The sequence below is a fragment of the Macaca thibetana genome, chromosome 19, assembly GCF_024542745.1.
Source record: "Macaca thibetana thibetana isolate TM-01 chromosome 19, ASM2454274v1, whole genome shotgun sequence".
NCBI classification, from domain to species: domain Eukaryota; kingdom Metazoa; phylum Chordata; class Mammalia; order Primates; family Cercopithecidae; genus Macaca; species Macaca thibetana.
Window position 1 is genome coordinate 15,719,478 of NC_065596.1, and position 18,935 is coordinate 15,738,412.

General features: G+C 43.2%; 1 protein-coding gene and 1 long non-coding RNA gene across 4 annotated transcripts in view; both read right to left on the minus strand.

The window, feature by feature from the left end:
• Window positions 1-18,935, minus strand: part of LOC126942911 (uncharacterized) — a 600,821-nt gene that overhangs the window by 507,699 nt on the left and 74,187 nt on the right. The gene's annotated exons all lie outside the window — the stretch shown is intronic.
• Window positions 1-18,935, minus strand: part of HNRNPM (heterogeneous nuclear ribonucleoprotein M) — a 42,982-nt gene that overhangs the window by 19,872 nt on the left and 4,175 nt on the right. For 2 of the 3 annotated variants that reach the window (XM_050770323.1, XM_050770322.1), the window contains exons 2-7: window positions 12,850-13,019; window positions 4,526-5,496; window positions 4,344-4,437; window positions 2,517-2,708; window positions 1,661-1,814; window positions 454-503 (exon numbers count right to left, since the gene is read on the minus strand). In XM_050770323.1, the coding sequence (XP_050626280.1) occupies window positions 454-503; window positions 1,661-1,814; window positions 2,517-2,708; window positions 4,344-4,421 (474 nt within the window). In that variant the 5' untranslated portion in view covers window positions 4,422-4,437; window positions 4,526-5,496; window positions 12,850-13,019. The remainder of the gene's footprint in view (window positions 1-453; window positions 504-1,660; window positions 1,815-2,516; window positions 2,709-4,343; window positions 4,438-4,525; window positions 5,497-12,849; window positions 13,020-18,935) is intronic. The other variant, XM_050770324.1, reaches the window with a different exon arrangement.

Here is an 18,935-nt window from a genome sequence, read left to right on the forward strand (position 1 = left end):
TTTGTTTTTTTTGAGACTGAATCTCACTCTGTTGCCCAGGCTGGAGTGCAGTGGCACGATCTTGGCTCACTGCAACCTCCTCCTCCCAGATTCAAGTTGATTCTCCTGCCTCAGCCTCCCAAGTAGCTGGGACTACAGGTGCGTGCCACCACGCCCAGCTAATTTTTGTATTTTCAGTAGAGACGGAGTTCCACCATGTTAGTCAGGCTGGTCTCAAACTCCTGACCTCATGATCCGCCCGCCTCAGCCTCCCAAAGTGCTGGGATTACAGGCATGAACCACCATGCCCGACCAGCAAAATGTTATTTCTCTCACAAATTCACTCAACATACTGCACCTTATTTAACTTAGACTAATCCATAAATATTTTATAGTGGATATGTGTACATTCTTATTAATTCCATGTTTTTGCTAGCCTTGAGTATATCACACAGAAAGATCCTACTGACTTACCATCTTGACGTGCATTGGTCTATCAAATAGCAGTTGGCCATTGAACATAGCTGGTATTACAATTAAGGCTATTTCTTGCAATTCTAAAAATGTGCACAAGAGAAATACAAAAAAAAAAAGAGAGAGAGAGAAAGAAAGAAAGAAAAATACTCCAACTGCTACCAGTTCCTCTAAGTGATGAATTTATGAGCAATTTCAATTCTTCATTATACTTTCAACAATAAACATAAAAGGAACAATAAATAAAGCCGGCGGGAGGACAAGACAACTTCTGCTTATTCCTCAGGTGTGAAGCTTCATTTGTAACCTTATAATTTCACCAAACCATCCTCTTAAGCAGTGGCATCAAGGTTCTCTGAATGTGGCCAATGGGCCAGGCATCTACCACTATCTAAACTGAAGGACCATGCTTTCTGGGTAAGACATGCCAAGACGGTCTCGTCTGAGTTGCATGAATGTGCTCCTGTGGGGTACTCTCCACGGGATTAAAACTCTAGGCTAAGCCTAGGGTCAAGGAGAAGTGTCCTCTTCCAAAATCATGTCTACTCACTGGAGAGAGTGAGTAATCCTATAAGGATGTATTACACATGAAATAACAACCCAGTTTCTCTCTAGTGGTGCATTCTTTGGGCTTCCTCCTTCAAACCTAGACTCTTCTGAAAACAGTAGAAAGACCACTCATGGGCATATGCCCATGTTCTAACCATCCCCTCTATCCACACTGTATTGAATCAACTCCACCCCCAAAGAACCTTTTTTTTTTTTTTGAGACTGAGTCTCACTCTATCACCCAGGCTGGTGGTGTGCATTGGCCCGATCTTGGCTCACTGCAACCTCCACCTCCCGGGTTCAAGCGATTCTTGTGCCTCAGCCTCCTGAGTAGCTGGGATTACAGGCATCCACCACTGCACCCAGCTAATTTTTGTATTTTTAGTAGAGGTAGGGTTTCACCATGTTGGCCAGGCTGGTCTCGAACTCCTGACCTCAAGTGATCTGCCCGCCTCGGTCTCCCAAAGTGCTGGGATTACAGGTTTGAGCCACCATGCCCGGTCCGGCCCAGAGAACCTTTTAATTCCACAGTAATGCATTCTCCCTAGTCACATAAAAAACATTAATACACAGTCACCTCTTCCTCACACAAACCTACATTACTAACACAGCAATTTAAGTCAAATTGTTCACAAGTTGAATTCCTGCAGAAGGATACATATAGCTTGCACAGCTTCAATGGACTGTTCAAAAGTTACAGTGCCTATTCCACGACTTTTTCCATCTTTATCTTCAAGAATGTCTGCTCGGACCACCACACCAGCCATACTAAATACTTCCTTCAGTTTCTTCCAGCCAACTTTATAATCCAGCTAATCGAGAAAGAACGGGGTAAAAACCTCAATGTAAACGTCTTAAGAAACACATTTTTACTATGTGAATGAGACATGCTTTGGTTGGAAAAAGTATTAGGAAATAATGTCACAAAAACTAATCAACTGCAATGGAAATTTTAAAATAGGATTATAAAGCCTGGCCTTCACTGTAAATAAACTGTACTTAAATATATGGTTTCTTTTCTCAGAAACTTAAGTCACCTCATACTTCAAATTAATACTCATTTTCTGAACATTTTTAAAAAATTGTTTCCCTGATAAGCTTTACCATACCCCACCCCACCCAAGCTACTTTCTTCTAAAAATATCTCCCCTTGCAATGGTGGAGGTATCATTCACCCCAGACACAATAAGAGGAAGGTGTCAGTGCACTTCTGCTCGTACACTCTTACTCTGCACCAAAACTGCACAAATAAACCAACGGAGAATGCAGACTCGGTTACTGCTTGTGGAAACACCTGCAAAACTCAGGAATCACAGCCCCAATGAGACCATGGTCAAGCTTGTGACTTAGGAATGCAGACAAAGTCTACTTATACGGCTGATTTTTAAAGAAATCAAGAACACAACCCTTCTTTATATTTTTCTTCTCAAATGTCAGAATTACTTTTATAACATATTGACAAGGTCATTTCATAAAGTTATTTTCTACTTTAGATGATGGTTCTGTTTACTTACATTTGCTACAAATACTGTGCTTCCAAGTCTTCCAGCCTGTAATGCATGGATAATCTCATTTGGGATGTTGGGATTATTTAGGATACTGGGTGGGATAGTAATCATTCCTGGGCCACCTGGTCCCATACCCATCCCACCAGTCGTAGCCATCACCTTTTGCATTGCTCTCCTGGCATGTTCACCATCAGGATCCTAAAACAAGCACAAATGGTGTTACGTTTGACCCAGTGACAACGCAAACCATGCTTGCACAGTAAATGATATTCTCAAGACTTAGAAACTGAAAGGTTGTTTGGAAAGCATCTCTCAAATCTATTAACAAGAAAGTCAAATGAACTCAACTACCAGCTTAGAAGAGTCCAGCTAAAGGAACAGGAAAGGAAGAAAAGGCATGAAATATAGCACTAAAAACATAGCTCTCAACTGAACTAAGTAAAAAAGAAAAGCAGGGTAGGGAAGGAAACATGATTAGCTGATATATGTAGAACTGCCAGACTGAAATTAGAGCTTCGTGGGCTTGGTATAGCTGAATCTTACTAATTCATCAGTGGGGCTTTGTAATTTCTGCAAACCCCGTCAATGGCTTCCAGAAGTTTGAGAAACAGTTCTAGACCACACAAGCACCCCCATCCTTCAAGTCCTTCAGGTGTTGGAGGCATGTGTGTGAGGGCTGCACAGTGAAACAACATCTGGGAAGGTCTGTGAAGCTCTGTACTGACTCTCTTCTTCAACTCTCTGTCCTGTCATTTACCACCATCAGCACTAAAAAAGACACCATAACATGTGAGAGACCTTAGACCCTACGACGCTTCACTCTCAATCTACTCATCTTCCTCCCCAAGAGAAGAGGTGAAAAGAAATCAAGAGGGATGTTTTTTTTGAGGCGGAGCTTTGCTCTTGTTGCCCAGGCTGGAGTTCAATGGCGCAATCTCGGCTCACTGCAACCTCCGCCTCCTGGTTTCCAGCGATTCTCCTGCCTCAGCCTCCGAAGTAGATGGATTACAGGCACCCACCACCACGCCCAGCTAATTTTTTGTATTTTTAGTAGAGACAGTGTTTCACCATGTTGGTCAGACTGGTCTCGAACTCATGACCTCAGATGATCCACCCAGCTCGGTCTCCCAAAGTGCTGGGGATTACAGGCGTGAGCCACTGCGCCCGGCCAAGAGGAATTTAATCAACAAAAAACCTTCTTCCTCGAGGAATATATTTGATTCAGATGAGATGTGAAAGCAGGTTTGAGGAATAACAAACTCACTTTATTTTTTATTTTTTAGACAGGGTCTCACTCTGTCACCCAGGCTGGAGTGCAATGGTGTGATTTCAGCTCACTGCAACCTCCATATCCTGGGCTCAAACGATCCTCCTGCCTCAGCCTCCCAAGTAGCTAGGACTACAGGCATGCGCCACCATGCCTGGCGAATTTTTGTATCTTTTGTAGAGATGAGGTTTCACCATGTTGCCCAGGCTGGAACAAACTCACTTTAAAAAAAAGAAACAAGATGGGCCAACAAGAAGGTTTAGACGGAGTAAAACTTAATGGCACAAACCCACGGGCTCACAGTTTAAGAGTCCCTGAGACAACAAGGCCTCAGACAAATCACAGATGTTAGACGGCGGTCAGCAGCCACCCAGGATCTGCTTGGCCACCACCCCAAAGTCCTTGCAGGGAATGGCTGCTGTAGGCTGTGACCAACACTCTTCATTAGAAACAACAGGCTGGCACTTGCTTTGTAAAATGCCGTCTGGGACCATGACCGTCTTTCCCTGTTCCAAAGTGGGATCACTCAACAATTACACACAGTATTCACAGTGTTAAGAGCTTACTTCTTTGACTTTCAGTGGTCTTCCACTCAGACTATGCTTGTTTAGGACTTCCGCAGCTTTTTTCATGCTCTCTTCCATCTTGAATTCAACAACACTATAGAGTTAAAAGGAAACGAGTCGAGTGAAACCAGTCCTACAAGTTAGAAGGCTCAAATACCAGTAAGTAACTAGACGATACTTACGCACATCCCTTTGGAGGAAGCCAGAGACCAGTCAGAAGAGCAAGGAAGGGGAAAAAGAAGAGAAAAAACAGTAAATACCAATGACAGTTACAAACCAATTAAAAATATGATTTATGTCACAAAGTCTTTTAAAATGAACCCTTCTAAGGGGAAGCTGACAGAAGTGCCTCGCCTCGCCTTCCTTGTTAAAAGCTGGGCTCCTTAATATCTCCTTCTCCTACGCATTACCAGCATTGCACTAGAGCTGCTGACGTTTAATAAGCAGACCTAAATTCAGGGTCTCCAAGAAATCACACCAACTTTAGATCTGCTTTCCTCTGTACTCAATCGAGTCCTTACCATATTCCTCCTAAATCCATCCCTTCCATAAGTTAAGCTCAACCTTTTGATTATTCTAAGCCATTCTATTGCACGACAGAAAATAGTTTATGTTCTCTTTAAACTAGGCCAATTTTGAACATTCAGGTTTTTAATATTTGGTTTACAATTTACTGGCACAAAGGCAACTTTTCGGAATCTTTGGTTCACACAACTTTCAAATTCAGCAAACAACCAAGAGTAACATTTTCTAGACAAGAACACACGTTTTACATTAATTATACCACCGCTAAAATTCCATGCATAATTCACACACAGCCAATTCCTCTGTTAACAAAGAGACAATGCTGCTATTGGTCCCCAGTTATCCAAATTGGGCATCCAAACAGAATACCAAAAAGCTCTTTGGCCAGCCATTTGGAAAAGCGGGACTCCCGTTTGCAAATCCCCTCCCACCCCACTCAAATGTTTGGCAAAATCAAACATAGCTACTGTAACATGAGCACTCACTGCCTTCCTGATTTCATTCGATTCCACGCCACCATACAGTTACATTTTTCATGTAGTAAATCCACAGAAGAAATTCTCTCAGACACTTACCCTTGACTTTCCTTCAGCGTCCATTAAGAGCTCCACGTATGTTACCTCACCAACTACAAATCAGTTTCCAGACGACACATAAACCAAGGGAGAAAAGCCAAGAAAACAATGGGAATTTAGAACAATCATCAGCAACCTTGTATGGAGCCTCTGCCTTATAAGAAAGCCCAGAAACACTCCATATTCTCTAAACCACCGAACTAGGCATTACAAGTGTGCAGTAAAAGTAGGTGAAAACACGTTAACAATATGTCCTTGATTTTCCTCCCACCACAAACAAGCTATTCCACAGATTTCCATATCAATTTCCCTGTCTGGAAGACTCATTCATGACTAGAGGCAATCCAAATCTATAGGAAAGAAGTCTGCGTGATTTACTTTTCTGGGGAAGGGAGGAAGTTTTACACATACACTCTCATTGGTGGCAAGTAGGTGAAATGCATACAAATTGCGATGCCATCGGGCTGAGCTCACATGCTATAAATACAAGGACGCACGTATGCGAAGGTATAAGCTCACAGGCACACACGGACGCAGGGCCAGCTTCACGGGTGAGCAACCCGTGCAATCGTACAGAGCCCCGCACTCGGGCCCCCTGAGCTTGGTTCAAGGCTGTTATTGCTGCTATGACATTCTTAGTTTTTTTAACAAGAGGGCCCTTGTTTTCGTTTTGTGTTGGGCCCCACAAATTTTATAGCTGGTCCTGCACACAGCAGTAGGCTCCGCATCTGTAGAGGCAGAATGTTTGAATATAATAAGATCACAAAACCAGAGCAGCATCTGGATTCTCTTCAGTGAATTAGGCCAGGCTTCATTCTTGCTGCTTTCTAAACCTCCCCATTAAAGGACACAAATAAATTCAAATTTAGGGCTCAGATTTTGTATTTAAACAGTTAAATAGACTCACATGATTCTAATCTACACAAAAGGGAAAACAAAGCATTTCGAAAGTTTCTGCAGATTTTCCTCAAGGTTTGGATTGCCAATTCATGACCACCATGACCAGATGTTAGAATCCATCAAGACAACCACCAAAATGGCTGCTGAACTTGAAGATGGCACACAGAAAACAAATGTGAAGTGTTACCCTGGAGAAAACTATCTCTAACCAGACTCTCCAAAGTCAAAAAATGGGCTTTTGTTGTCCTCTGGATCGGTTTGGTTTAGCAGTAAAAGGGTAAAAATAACCTGCTTAACGGCCTCAACAAGTCCTGCCTATTCCAACTCTTTTGTTCAAAGGACATTAAAATTATGAGGCTATAGGAAGAAAAAATTTTAATGAAAAACAAGATAAAACTACTTTACAAAAAATTTATAAAGATCTGAAGGACATATTTATTAATGGCTCTGCACACTGGTTGAATGCAAGAAAGCCAAGTGTTCAAAGGTTACATGTAGAGCCTCACCCTCTTTGTCCTCTCCTGAAATGTTTCAGAACTAAACACACACTTTGCACAAAACAGGAGAGAGAATCATCAGTGCAAAGAAATGAAGAAGGAAATAGGAGGGATCAGTACAATTTACTTTTGGAGTATGCACTCCTGTGGGGCAAACTGAAAAATGATCACAGCCAAGGGACAGCTGTACAAGGCAGCTTTATTTAACCCTTAAAAACCAAAGCAGTTCCAAAAATGCGGCCGCCCTGAGGCCATGTTAAAAGCCATTTGTTTCAAGAGCAGCAGCCATTCAAGGACCACCAACCCTTGTCTCCACTTTGATGAAAATGCCACATAATGTCAAAATAGTGACTGAAGAGGCCCCAAGTTTATTCCCTACCAGCTATGACTACCACCTAGTAACCTTTAAAAAAATAAAAGACTCACAATAATTAATTCAAGAGAGCTGCAACCATGTGGTCGAAATTCAAATCCTGTTGCATGGGAAGTTTCTAGTCTGTGTCCATAAGACATGTGATCAAAAAGCTGTAAGTGCAACCCAGAAACCAAGCAAATCCAAACCAAACTTTTTCCCATGGCCATAACCACTTTAACAAAAAGAGAGGTTTAGAAATTAGGACTTTTTCCACGTAACAGTCTAGTCTAGTAATAACACACCTGACTTCAATCCTTTGTATTAAAAATTTGCTTAAAATGTTCTCCCTCTTTTTACCTCAAATGGTATCATTGTTTAGCAGTCACCCAAGGGTCCAGCATGAGTAGTGCTGTTCCCGAGATCATCAGTAATGATTATGCTCCTCACAAACTCATAAAATTCCAACTTCTACCCTGAGAGACCACCAATTAAGTGTTAAGGGATCTGCAACAGCTGCTAATTCATACTTTCCTACAGGAAAATGGAGCCTTTAAAAGACCACCTCCCTTCTGGTTCTACAATAGCAAAGCAAAGATTTGTCTCATGTAGTCAGCGCAACTATCAACAAGAATGGGAGGGCAAAATTTGCCAAGTAAACACAGTCTGGTCACATTCCATGAAGTGAAGTTTAACGAGCAAACCATCCAGAGCAGATCACACAGTCAGGACTCAGGGGCAGAGGTGACAGCTTGGCAGTAGCAGTAGTCTTACAGAAACGGCACTCGCAGTTATTAATAAAAAATATGGTTGCTCCTCTCCCTGCGTAAACAGGGATGGATTTCACGGAATCCTAAGAGTAGGCTGCTAAGACAAATTCTACTGCAGCCCAAAACATCAAAATATTGAAATGAAAAAACACATTAAAAAATCTAACACCAAATGTTATCTACCTCTATTTAATATGCTCTAAGAAATCATTTTTGACCAACATTTAAGTGAATTATTAAAAACACTGCCTCATTCTTAAAACACAGTAGGAGGATAAGCAGATAAGCAACCCAAAAAGAACTGAGGTGGTCCGTTGCAGCTACTGTGACCTCACTCTCCTGCACAAACCTTTAGCAAAGTGAGTATTTGTTTTTGTGTTCCCATTTACTGTTCAAGTCTGAAAAAAAAAAAAAAGAGGGAATGCAGAGGCCGAAGCTTCACTGAAGAGAATTCATATGTGATAAGGCCTATAATTTTTTTTTTTCTTTTTAAACAGGGGTTGGCAGGGCTTGCAAGTCAGGCATGTTGTCAAACATTCTTCCGTTCATAACGGTCAATTCTCAGGCTGCCACTCTATCGGGGGAGCGGAGTGCACAGAACACATGCACGCTCTTTAATACAAAGACACCTTGAAACATGTCAAAATAATTATTCCACACAACGACTTGGCTTACGGACATGTTAGGAAATGACAGAGCCCATGCTCCTCCTTAATTGCGTGGCAACAACAGAACGGTATTGCTTCCCTAACACTAGAGACCACACAGGGTAAGCCAGACAGGCTGCACTGCTGGGGCTCAACGTAAGTATTCACACATATGAATGCTTTAGCATAACAGGCCTTTCTAAAATCCAGGCTGTGGCCGGGCCTGTAATCCTAGCACTTTGGGAGGCCAAGGCAAGAGGATTACCTGGGGTCAGGAGTTCAAGACCAGCCTGGCCAACATGGTGAAACCCAGTCTCTACTAAAAATACAAAAATTAATTAAAAATACAAAAAAAATACAAAAATTGTGGTGGTAGGTGCCTATAATCCCAGCTACTTGGCAGGCTGGCACAGGAGAATCGCTTGAACCCAGGGGACGGAGGTTGCAGTGAGCCGAGATCACGCCACTTCATTCCATCCTGGGAGAAAGAGCAAGACTCCATCTCAAAAACAAAATAAATAAAATGCAGGCTGCATTTCCAACAAAGGAAAATATGAAGGAGCAAGTAGACTGGGTAGGGATTTCATTTAAACTGAAAATACAGGTCTGCCTAATAGACCCACAACGCAAATTATCTCCAGGAGCCAAGATGGAGGCTTTCTAATGGACTACACTTGCCCTCTGGGCCTTAGTTTTCTGTCAGCTGCAATTTGAAATTTACTTAACGTGGTGCATTAAATACTAACAGAAGGATTAAGTGCTTAAAAGAAATCTTTGCTTACACAAGTTAAACTGACTGCTGCTAAACTTGGGATTGACTGAGGGTAAACTACATCCCCGACCTTCCTTCCTCAACCTGGGCTCTGTTTACTCATTGCAGGTGCAGCTCAGTCCTGCTCTGGTGGCACTGCCCCACCTGGGTGCTGCCGGCTGCCTGGTGAGGCCAGGAGAAGCAGCCCAGCAAGGAGCTTCCACCACTCACACAGGACTTGATGGTCTCAAACAAATGTAGCACAACACTAAGTTTAAAAGCCTAAGATTGCCTTTTCTCACAGAAATCTTATTTTTTCCACCCAGTCCTTATGGTCAATCACTTTAAGTGCATATCCCTGGCCGGGCGCGGTGGCTCAAGCCTGTAATCCCAGCACTTTGGGAGGCCGAGGCGGGTGGATCACGAGGTCAGGAGATCGAGACCATCCTGGCTAACATGGTGAAACCCCGTCTCTACTAAAAATACAAAAAACTAGCCGGGCGTGGTGGCGGGCGCCTGTAGTCCCAGCTACTCGGAGGCTGAGGCAGGAGAATGGCGTGAACCCGGGAGGCGGAGCTTGCAGTGAGCCGAGATCGCGCCACTGCACTCCAGCCTGGGTGACACAGCGAGACTCCGTCTCAAAAAAAAAAAAAAAAAAAAGTGCATATCCCTTTACCTGTCAGGATACAAACTGGGGAGCTGTAGCCTGTTAAGTCACTTTCAAAGGCATAAATGACCAGTTCACTTCCTATGTGGATTTTTAATAGGAAATCTTAGAATGCTGCTAAATGCTAAAACTAAAGCTGGAGAATATGCAGCTGGTATGAAAGATGGCAAAAGGATCAAGAGGGAGGGAGGAACATGTCAGACAATCTCCCCCAGGAGTATCCTTAGAAAAAAAAGCTCCCTTCTTGGCCTCTCAAAGCTAGCTACTTTAGTTCCGAGAGGCTGCAATTAGACAGTGCTACAACAGAAAATTTCAGTTGAGGACAACTAATTCTAGTTCTGTTCTACTCATTTCCTGAAACAAGGCTAAGATTCATCAGACCTTAAAATGTAGACTGATAAAGAGTGCTTAGATTACGACAGCCCAAATCTCTGTGTTTTGGAATTATTTTGAGACTAATACTTTTAGGGTTGTAAGTGCCTCTATCTGCTAGTTCTTCCTGTGTATAGTCTTCAAAACACTTAGAACTTATCGGCAACAGATTTCAAGTAAATATTTCAGATGTAAACTAACCACTTAAACATTTTTTGTATACCAAAACGGGAATAAAAATGTCTTTTTAAAAGCACATAAGAAGAAGAGTATTTCTTAAGGACTCATATGTATGTAAACACAGTAAATTTCTTTAGACCTCACATACTGAATATAAGCATTACCATAAAAAGATTACCTTTCTCTTATGAGTCACTTTACCCACAATCCTATACTGCTAATAATTTAATTAAACAGCAAAGTAATTAATTTAACCACTACAGGGGAGCTCTAAACAAGAACATTTTAAGGCTCATTAAAAATAACTGATTTACTGCACACCTGTAATTCTAAATTACACCACCAAAAATACACTGAGAGGGCTGAGCCCGGGCATTCGTAGCAGTATGCCAGGGGAATATGAGAACCAGTTTGGAAGTATCCAAATCAACCACCAGGCTGGCTCCACACTTAAAAGTGCAAAATAGTGAATTGAGGTGAACTGCTTCTACATCCAGAAACACCATGGCTGCTGCTGCTACTACCAGCTTGAAGGTTTCCCAAACCGAATTACTGAATGGTAAAGCAGTAAAAATGTCACCTACTTTATCCAGCATGTCCCAAAACTGGTTCACACACTCCTAAAAATGAAAAAATAATTTGGCCTGCAATCTCTTACAAAATTCTAACAATTACATTTTCAAAGCCACATTCCTGGTTCTTGGAACTACTATACCTTATTATCAATGGAAATAGCAATTCAGCGGTTCAACCAAATCACGAGAACACAAATTTGGAGGTTATTCCAAAAGCTAATTCGAATGAGGCCCAACTGTACTGTACAGAAATTCTAAGCTTCTATTGAAGCAGCAGTCCCAAAAACCAAGAACACTGCATCTGGGATGCAGCATGACACGCCCTCAGACAAAAAGAAGAAACTGCACTCTTGCCCTAGGAGCAATGGCAGGAATGATTTGGCCGATCAAGGCAGGCACATCAATCTCACACCAAAACATTTTTCCATCTGTGTTATCTGGAGAAATACCACGTGGGAGCAGCATGCGTGACTGTCTGGAGAGGTTCACAGTGCCTAGTGCTTCTTGCATGTCATGGTCAAAATAAGTGATGGGACAATGATGGCAGTGCCATTCATAATTTCAAAACCCAATGCAGGGAGCACCAGTACACATACCAAAATGGCCTATCCACGGGGCATCTCTGTCACTGAAATGTTAAATCATTTGACAAATCAAGCTCACATCTCTTTTCATAATGAATGCTCCAGAAAACCAATACCTTTCAGTCATGCAAAGACTCCATGAAGGGTAGTTTGAGTCTAGGTCGGGGTGGGGGCCTCAAGGCAATATACAAATTGTTCTCTATCACAGTGTTGTCTAAACCAGGGCTGAGCAGTCTCTTTAGTCCTAAGTGCCACCAGCAGGGCCAAGAATCAGTAAAGAAAGGAAGACGACAGCAGCACAGGAGGGAAGGAGGAGAGAGAGAGAGGACACCGCAGTGTGCACGGGGGTGAGGATCACAGAGGCAGGCCTCCTCGGGCCTCCTGGTGGCAACAGAGCTTGGTTGCTTCCTCTGCCCTCGGCTGGAAGGTGGATACCTAGGCTATGACAATCCACATCCTAAGGCACCGCGTTACAAAGCAGATACCTTATTTTGAGCTCTCCAATGGCCAACCTACTCTTTTTTTCCCAGAGGGGAAAAAGCCTAATAGTTAAAATACAGGCTAATGTTTTATAGTTTGGAATCTGAGGAGCAAAAGGTCCAGCTACCAAATTTTGATCCCAGGAAGACATCCACAAAATTTTAAACAAGCTATCTTCCCGTGAAACTTAAAAAGCTTAAAAAAAAGAAAGAAAAAAGAAAAAAAAAAAGAAAGAAGAAAAAAATAAAGAAAAGGAAAGAAAGGAAAAATCTCTCCCACCTAATGTGCAAAATTCAAAAAATTTCAACACAAAAAGGCTCCCCGGAAGCCTAATCGAAGCCTTATTAACCATACTAAACCAGTAAAATCAACTGTAGGCCAAAGGACCATATAAACCATCCTGTTTGACACACAGGGGCATGACCACAAAACAAAACAAACAAAACAAAAAAAAAAAACACAAAACAAAACAAAAAAAAACTGAGGTGGGGTAAGGGGGCTTCACGCTTAAGCCTGGAAAGAACATGCTCTACCCAGAGCCGCTTCCACTGACCAAAAATAACCAAGGAATTAGCCACAGAAAAGATGACACACCAACCTTCTCACCCTACTCAATCACCAGTACCATTACCTTTTTCTTTAACCAGGTCTTTAAGTGACTGCCATTTCACGTCAAAAGGTATGTTTGTAATGAAGGCTCTGTATCTTTTAGTTGGATTGGCATATGGCTCAAAGCGATTGCCTCCTCTTTTTATGTTTTTCTCCTTCCTCTTCTCATTCTGAGCAGGTCGTTCTCCTTCACTGAATTCAAAAGAGAGAAAAAAAGGTAAAGGGTTTATATGTCAGCACAATGTGAAAGACAATTATTTGATTTGCCAGGTTTACAATTCCACACAAAGTTACATATGACACAAGACTAGTACTGGACAGATGGGGTGGTTCACACCTGCAATCCTAGCACTTTGGGAGCCAAGAACGGGGGATCATTTAAGGCCAGGAGTTCAAGACTAGCCTGGGCAACACAGCAAGACCCTGTCTCTACACAAAATACATATATATAAAACTTAGCCAGGTGTGGTGGCGCATTTGCACTCCCAGCTAGTAGGGAGGGTGAGATGGGTGGATCACTTAAACTCAGGAGTTCCAGGCACCAGCAAGCTATGATCATCCTACTGTACTCCAGCCTAGGGCAACAGAGCGAGACCCTGTCTCAAAAAAAGCAAAGACAAGACTAATGTTGATTTTGAATTAAGACATTCAAACTAAAGGCTCCATGGGGCAAAAAGCATTCCCAAGGAAAAGTACACTTTCCTGGGCTTACAAAATACTCCTATGGAGAGTAACAGAGACAACGCTGAGGCCAACTCCCTGACCAAAGTGTGTTAATTCCAAGACAGAAACAGGAAAAGAGAAGGATGATTTCCAAGACTTCATGGAATGGAAATATGAGGTAGTACACACAGGCCCAACCAATTTTAGCTTCACAAATAAGTGTCTCTCATGGTGTTTAAAAAAAAAAAAAGAGGAGAAAGCATAAAATGATGCAGCCACCATGGAAAACAGTTAGGTGGTCACTCAAAATTAAACACAGAATTACTGTGACCCAGCAATTCCACTGCTAGGTATATACCCAAAAGAATTAAAAGTAGGGACTCATACACGTATGCCAATGTTCATAGCAGCACTATTCATACAAGCCAAAAGGTAGAAACCCAAGGGTCTACCAAAAGATGAATGGAATAAACAAAACATGGAATATCCATGCAATGGGATGGATTTTTCAGCCACAAAAAGGAAGGCAATCCTAACAAAGGCTACAACATGCATGAACCTTGAGAGCATTATGCTCAGTGAAATAAGCCAGTCACTGAAGGCCAAATATTGTACAGTTCCACTTATTAGATACCTATGATAAGCAAATCCGTACACAGAAAGTAGAACAGAGGTTACCCGGGCCTAGGGGGAGGTAGAAATGGGAAGTTATTCAACACTGAGCACAGAATTTCATTTGGGATGAGAATAAAAGTTCTAGGAATGGGCAGAGGTGAATGCTGCAAAACACCATACTTCACTGCACACTTAAAAATGGTCTATTTTATGTATATTTTAAGCACTTTTTAAAAATCCAAAGAGGTGGGAAAGAAACCACTCCCTATACAACCCTACTACTTTGAAGCGGGAAACTCGAGTCGGAGCAACTCTGGGAGGAGGAAGACAGCATGCAAACAATCCTGCCTCTGGCAAAGAAGGGTGGCTCCTTTTCTGGCACGGCCTTCCCCCGTCGCACTCTTTACCTTTGTGTGTTAGGAGCCACCACACTGTAACACCAACCATCTCTAGGTAGCAGCCATCAGACTTGAAAGCCCGGGCACTGGTTGCCAGGGCTCTTCCCTCAGCTGCCAGCTCAAGCGCAACCCCTCTGACTACAGGGAGGCACAGATGAGAGCTGACCAGGAACAAGGGAGGAGCCAGAAGCCACCTCAAGTTTCTTAAGCAACTGAGCCTTGCACTTTTCTGCTTCCTGAGCCCTGTGTCCCGCCAGTGAGAATCCAGTGACTCCCAGACCACAGGCTCTACTACAGAATTTGTGATCCATGATAAAACTGGAAACAAAAAGAAAGCCAAGACTACAGCATTAACGATTTAAAAAAGTATCTTTAACTGAAGGACCGATCTTTATTCTGGGATATAAATTTCTTCCATGGCAGAAAGGTAGTGTTTAAACACCAGATAGTAGCTGGAGAAGCTACTATTTTAAAATGTTATTTACTTGAGGCCAGCCACGGTGGTTCCCACCTATAATCCCAGCACTCTGGAAGGCTGAGGTAGGCGGATCACTCAAGGTCAGGAGTTCAAGACCAGCCTGGCCAACATGATGAAACCCCATCTCTACTAAAAATACAAAAATTAGCTGGGCGTGGTAGTACATGCCTGCAGTCCCGGCTCTCAGGAGGCTGAGGCAAGAGAATCGCTTGAACCTGGGGGACGGAGGTTGCAGTGAGCCGAGATCGCGCCATTGCACTCCAGCCTGAGTGACAGACAGAATGAGACTCCGTCTCAAAACAAACAAACAAAAAAAAGGATTCAATGGAGACCAGGTGTGGTGGTTCACACCTATAATCCCAGCACTTTGGGAGGTCAAAGCAGGAGAATCTTACTTAAGCCCAGGAGTTCGACACAGTAAGACCCTGTCTTTATTTTTTAAAATAATAATAATTAATCTGAGTGTGGTGTCGTGTACCTGCAGTCCCAGCTACTCAGGAGGCTGAGCTGGGAGGATGGCTCGAGTCCAGGGGGTCAAGGTTGCAGTGAACTATGACTGCACCACTGCACTCCAGCCTCGTTGACAAAGCAAGACTCTGTCTCAAAATTAGTAATGTATTTACTTGGAAAAACTTTAAAAGTCAGAAACTTTGTGTAGTCCCCAAACACAAGAGTGCCAAGCGGTATCCCAGCAAACGTATCACTGGTGTGAGCTACACCCAACTTGACACAAGGTAAAACCAAGGAAAGCAGCTTTCTCTGTGATCTCAACTACACCAGTACACAATCAATAGGTTTCCCTTCCCACGGGCTGGCAGATAAGGTGATGTTATGGCAGCTCCAATCCCTAGATGCCTAGAACGCAACCTACCTGAGTACACAAAACTGGCTTCACACCACAAAGCAGGCCCCACAGGAGAACTACAACTGTTACCCAGGCCACTTGTCTACTCCAAAAGAAAAGTCCTTCACCAAAGTCTGCCAAACAAACTATCTGCCAAATCATCTCCTACTCTTTCCTGGAAAATGATGATGAAAGTGTTAGAAAAACTCATAAAACATAACACAATCTACACATCATGGTCCACCAGAGGATTCACAGATGGAAATGAATTTTAATATTGTTACTTTTGAAGTCCCAAATACTTTAAGATTTACAATAAAAAACATTCTGACACAGAGTCCATGATGAATATTTCCAGTCTGTTTTCACCAGACTGCTTAAACTCACCTATAAGCTACCAAATGTATAAATAACTAATTATAGCCAAAGCAGGTAACAAAGTGTCTAACCTATATTCCACAGGTGCATACTATGGCTACCAATCAACTACCCAATGTAACCACAGCACCTCTGCAAACAAATCCTTCCCTGGCTAATCATTCCCTCTGAGAGGTTTCCTCAGTAAAGAGGTTAGAACTATCTCTTGTCATTTCCAGCTTTTAAAAAATTGACCCTTTTGGAAATCTACCACCACCAACTCAATTCTTGATAGACTCGTAGAAAATGACCCTCAAAGAAATATCATTCAAGACACATATTCAAGCAGACTGGCCACGGTGGCTCATGCCTGTAGTCCCAGCAGTTTGGGAGGCTGAGGTGAGTTGAGTGCTTGAATCCAGGAGTCTGAAACCAGCCTGGGTAACATGGCAAAACCGTGTCCCTACAAAAAAATACAAAAAATTAGCCAGGCATGTTGATGCACGACTGTGCCCAGCAACGCAGAAAGAAGACAGCCTGGCTCCAGGAGGTCAAGGGTACAGTGAGCCAAGACTGCACCACTCACTACACTCCAGCCTGGGTAACAGAGGGAGACCCTGTCTCAGCAAGGAAAGGGGAAGAGAAGGGGAGGGGAGGGGAGAGACATATTCAAGTTTAGATTATGTCATGGTATAAAAGTGATGTCCTGAAAAGCTCTTTTTTTAATATGTCCAATCCTATTTTCTCATTATCTTCAGGATAAAATTAGGGGAATATTCTTCTCTAGTCCATGTATATGTATACATAAAAACTTAACTCTGCAAGTCTTTTTAACTTTTGGCTGGGCGCGGTGGCTCCCACCTGTAATCCCAGCACTTTGGGAGGCTGAGGCGGGCAGACCACCTGAGGTCAGAAGTTCAAGACCAGCCTGGCCAACATGGTAGAAACCTGTCTCTACTAAAAATACAAAAATTAGGCCAGGCATGGTGGCTCACGTCTGTAATCCCAGCACTTTGGGAGACCGAGGCAGATGGATTATCTTAGGTCAGGAGTTTGAGACCAGCCTGGCCAACATGATCAAACCCTGTCTCTACTAAAAATACAAAAATTAGCTGGGCGTGGTAGCAGGCGCCTGTAATCCCAGCTACTCGGGAGGCTGAGGCAGGAGAATCACTTGAACCCAGGAAGCGGAGAGTGAAATGAGCTGAGATTGTGCCAATGGACTCCAGCCTAGGCGACAAGAGTGAAACTCCGTCTCAAAAACAAAACAAAAACAAAAATTAGCCGGGCATGGTGGTGGGCGCCTGTAATCCCAGCTACTCGCTACTTGGGAGGCCAAGGCAGGAGAATCACTTGAAAGGGAGGCAGAGGTTGCAGTGAGCCAAGATCACGCCACTGCACTCCAGCCTGGGCAACAAGAACAAAACTCCATCTCAAAAAATAAAAAATATATTAAAAATACAGTTAATGCCTGTAATCCCAGCACGTTGGGAGGCCAAGGTGGGTGGATCACTTGAGCTCAGGAGTTCAAGAACAGCCTGGGCAACATGGTATAACCCCATCTCTACAAAATATTAGCTAGGCATGGTACCATCTGCCTGTAGTCCTATTTACTCAGAAGGCTGAGGTAGAAGGATCGCTTGAGCCCAGGAGCTGGAGTACACTGGCTCTGGCTGGCTTGTTTTAAAGCCTGAACAGCAGAAGGCTAGGAGTGAATCAGTGATCAGTACACTGCACTCCCGCCTGAGGGACAAGAGTGAAACTCCATCTCAAAAAAAAAAACCAAACAACTAATAAAAAGATTGTGCCTCTAACCTGCAAAAGACTACCAAATAGTGACTGCCTACACTCTCTTAACATCTTCATGCTGTTCCCATGCATAACACTCACTACTTTTGAAGTTTCTAAATCAAGGGTCGAGTGCAGTTTGAAACGGCAATCCCAATACCCTGAAATTGTGATCACATCTCCTGAGGGACAAGGACCCCTCTGCCCACGTGAGAACCATCCCTTATATAAAGTGACTCATCACAGAAATCCCTTAAGTCCTGTGCTGCTCTAATGCATGTAAGGTGTGGAGAGCACTATTCACAGCACCATCCCAGCTCCAAGGCCACCACTGAGCGGTTACCCACATGACTCAAGCTCTTTCGGTCTCTAGCGCTTTACCAGCAAAACCAGCACAACCTGTATGCATGGTAGCTCAGAGGGACACTGTGACAATCAACAAAGAATGGCATTACAAAAAGCAGCTTATCTAGGGAAGTAGTACTGCATGTGGCTAAGAGCTAGGGTCACCCTGTCGTCACTAGGCCTCGGTCCTATGGAGGTTACCACCTACACGCTTACAGCTTTAAAAGAGACTCTTGGCCGGGCACGGTGGCTCAAGCCTGTAATCTCAGCACTTTGGGAGGCCGAGACGGGCAGATCACGAGGTCAGGAGATCGAGACCATCCTGGCTGACACGGTGAAACCCCGTCTCTACTTAAAAAAAATACAAAAAACTAGCCGGGCGAGGTGGCAGGCGCCTGTAGTCCCAGCTACTCGGGAGGCTGAAGCAGGAGAATGGCGTGAACCCGGGAGGCGGAGCTTGCAGTGAGCTGAGATCCGGCCACTGCACTCCAGCCTGGGCAGCAGAGCGAGACTCCGTCTCAAAAAAAAAAAAAAAAAAAAAAAAAAAAAAAAGAGACTCTTGGCACACAGTAACTGAGGCAATGATGTATTTTTCTACCAATAATTTTATCGAGAAGGGT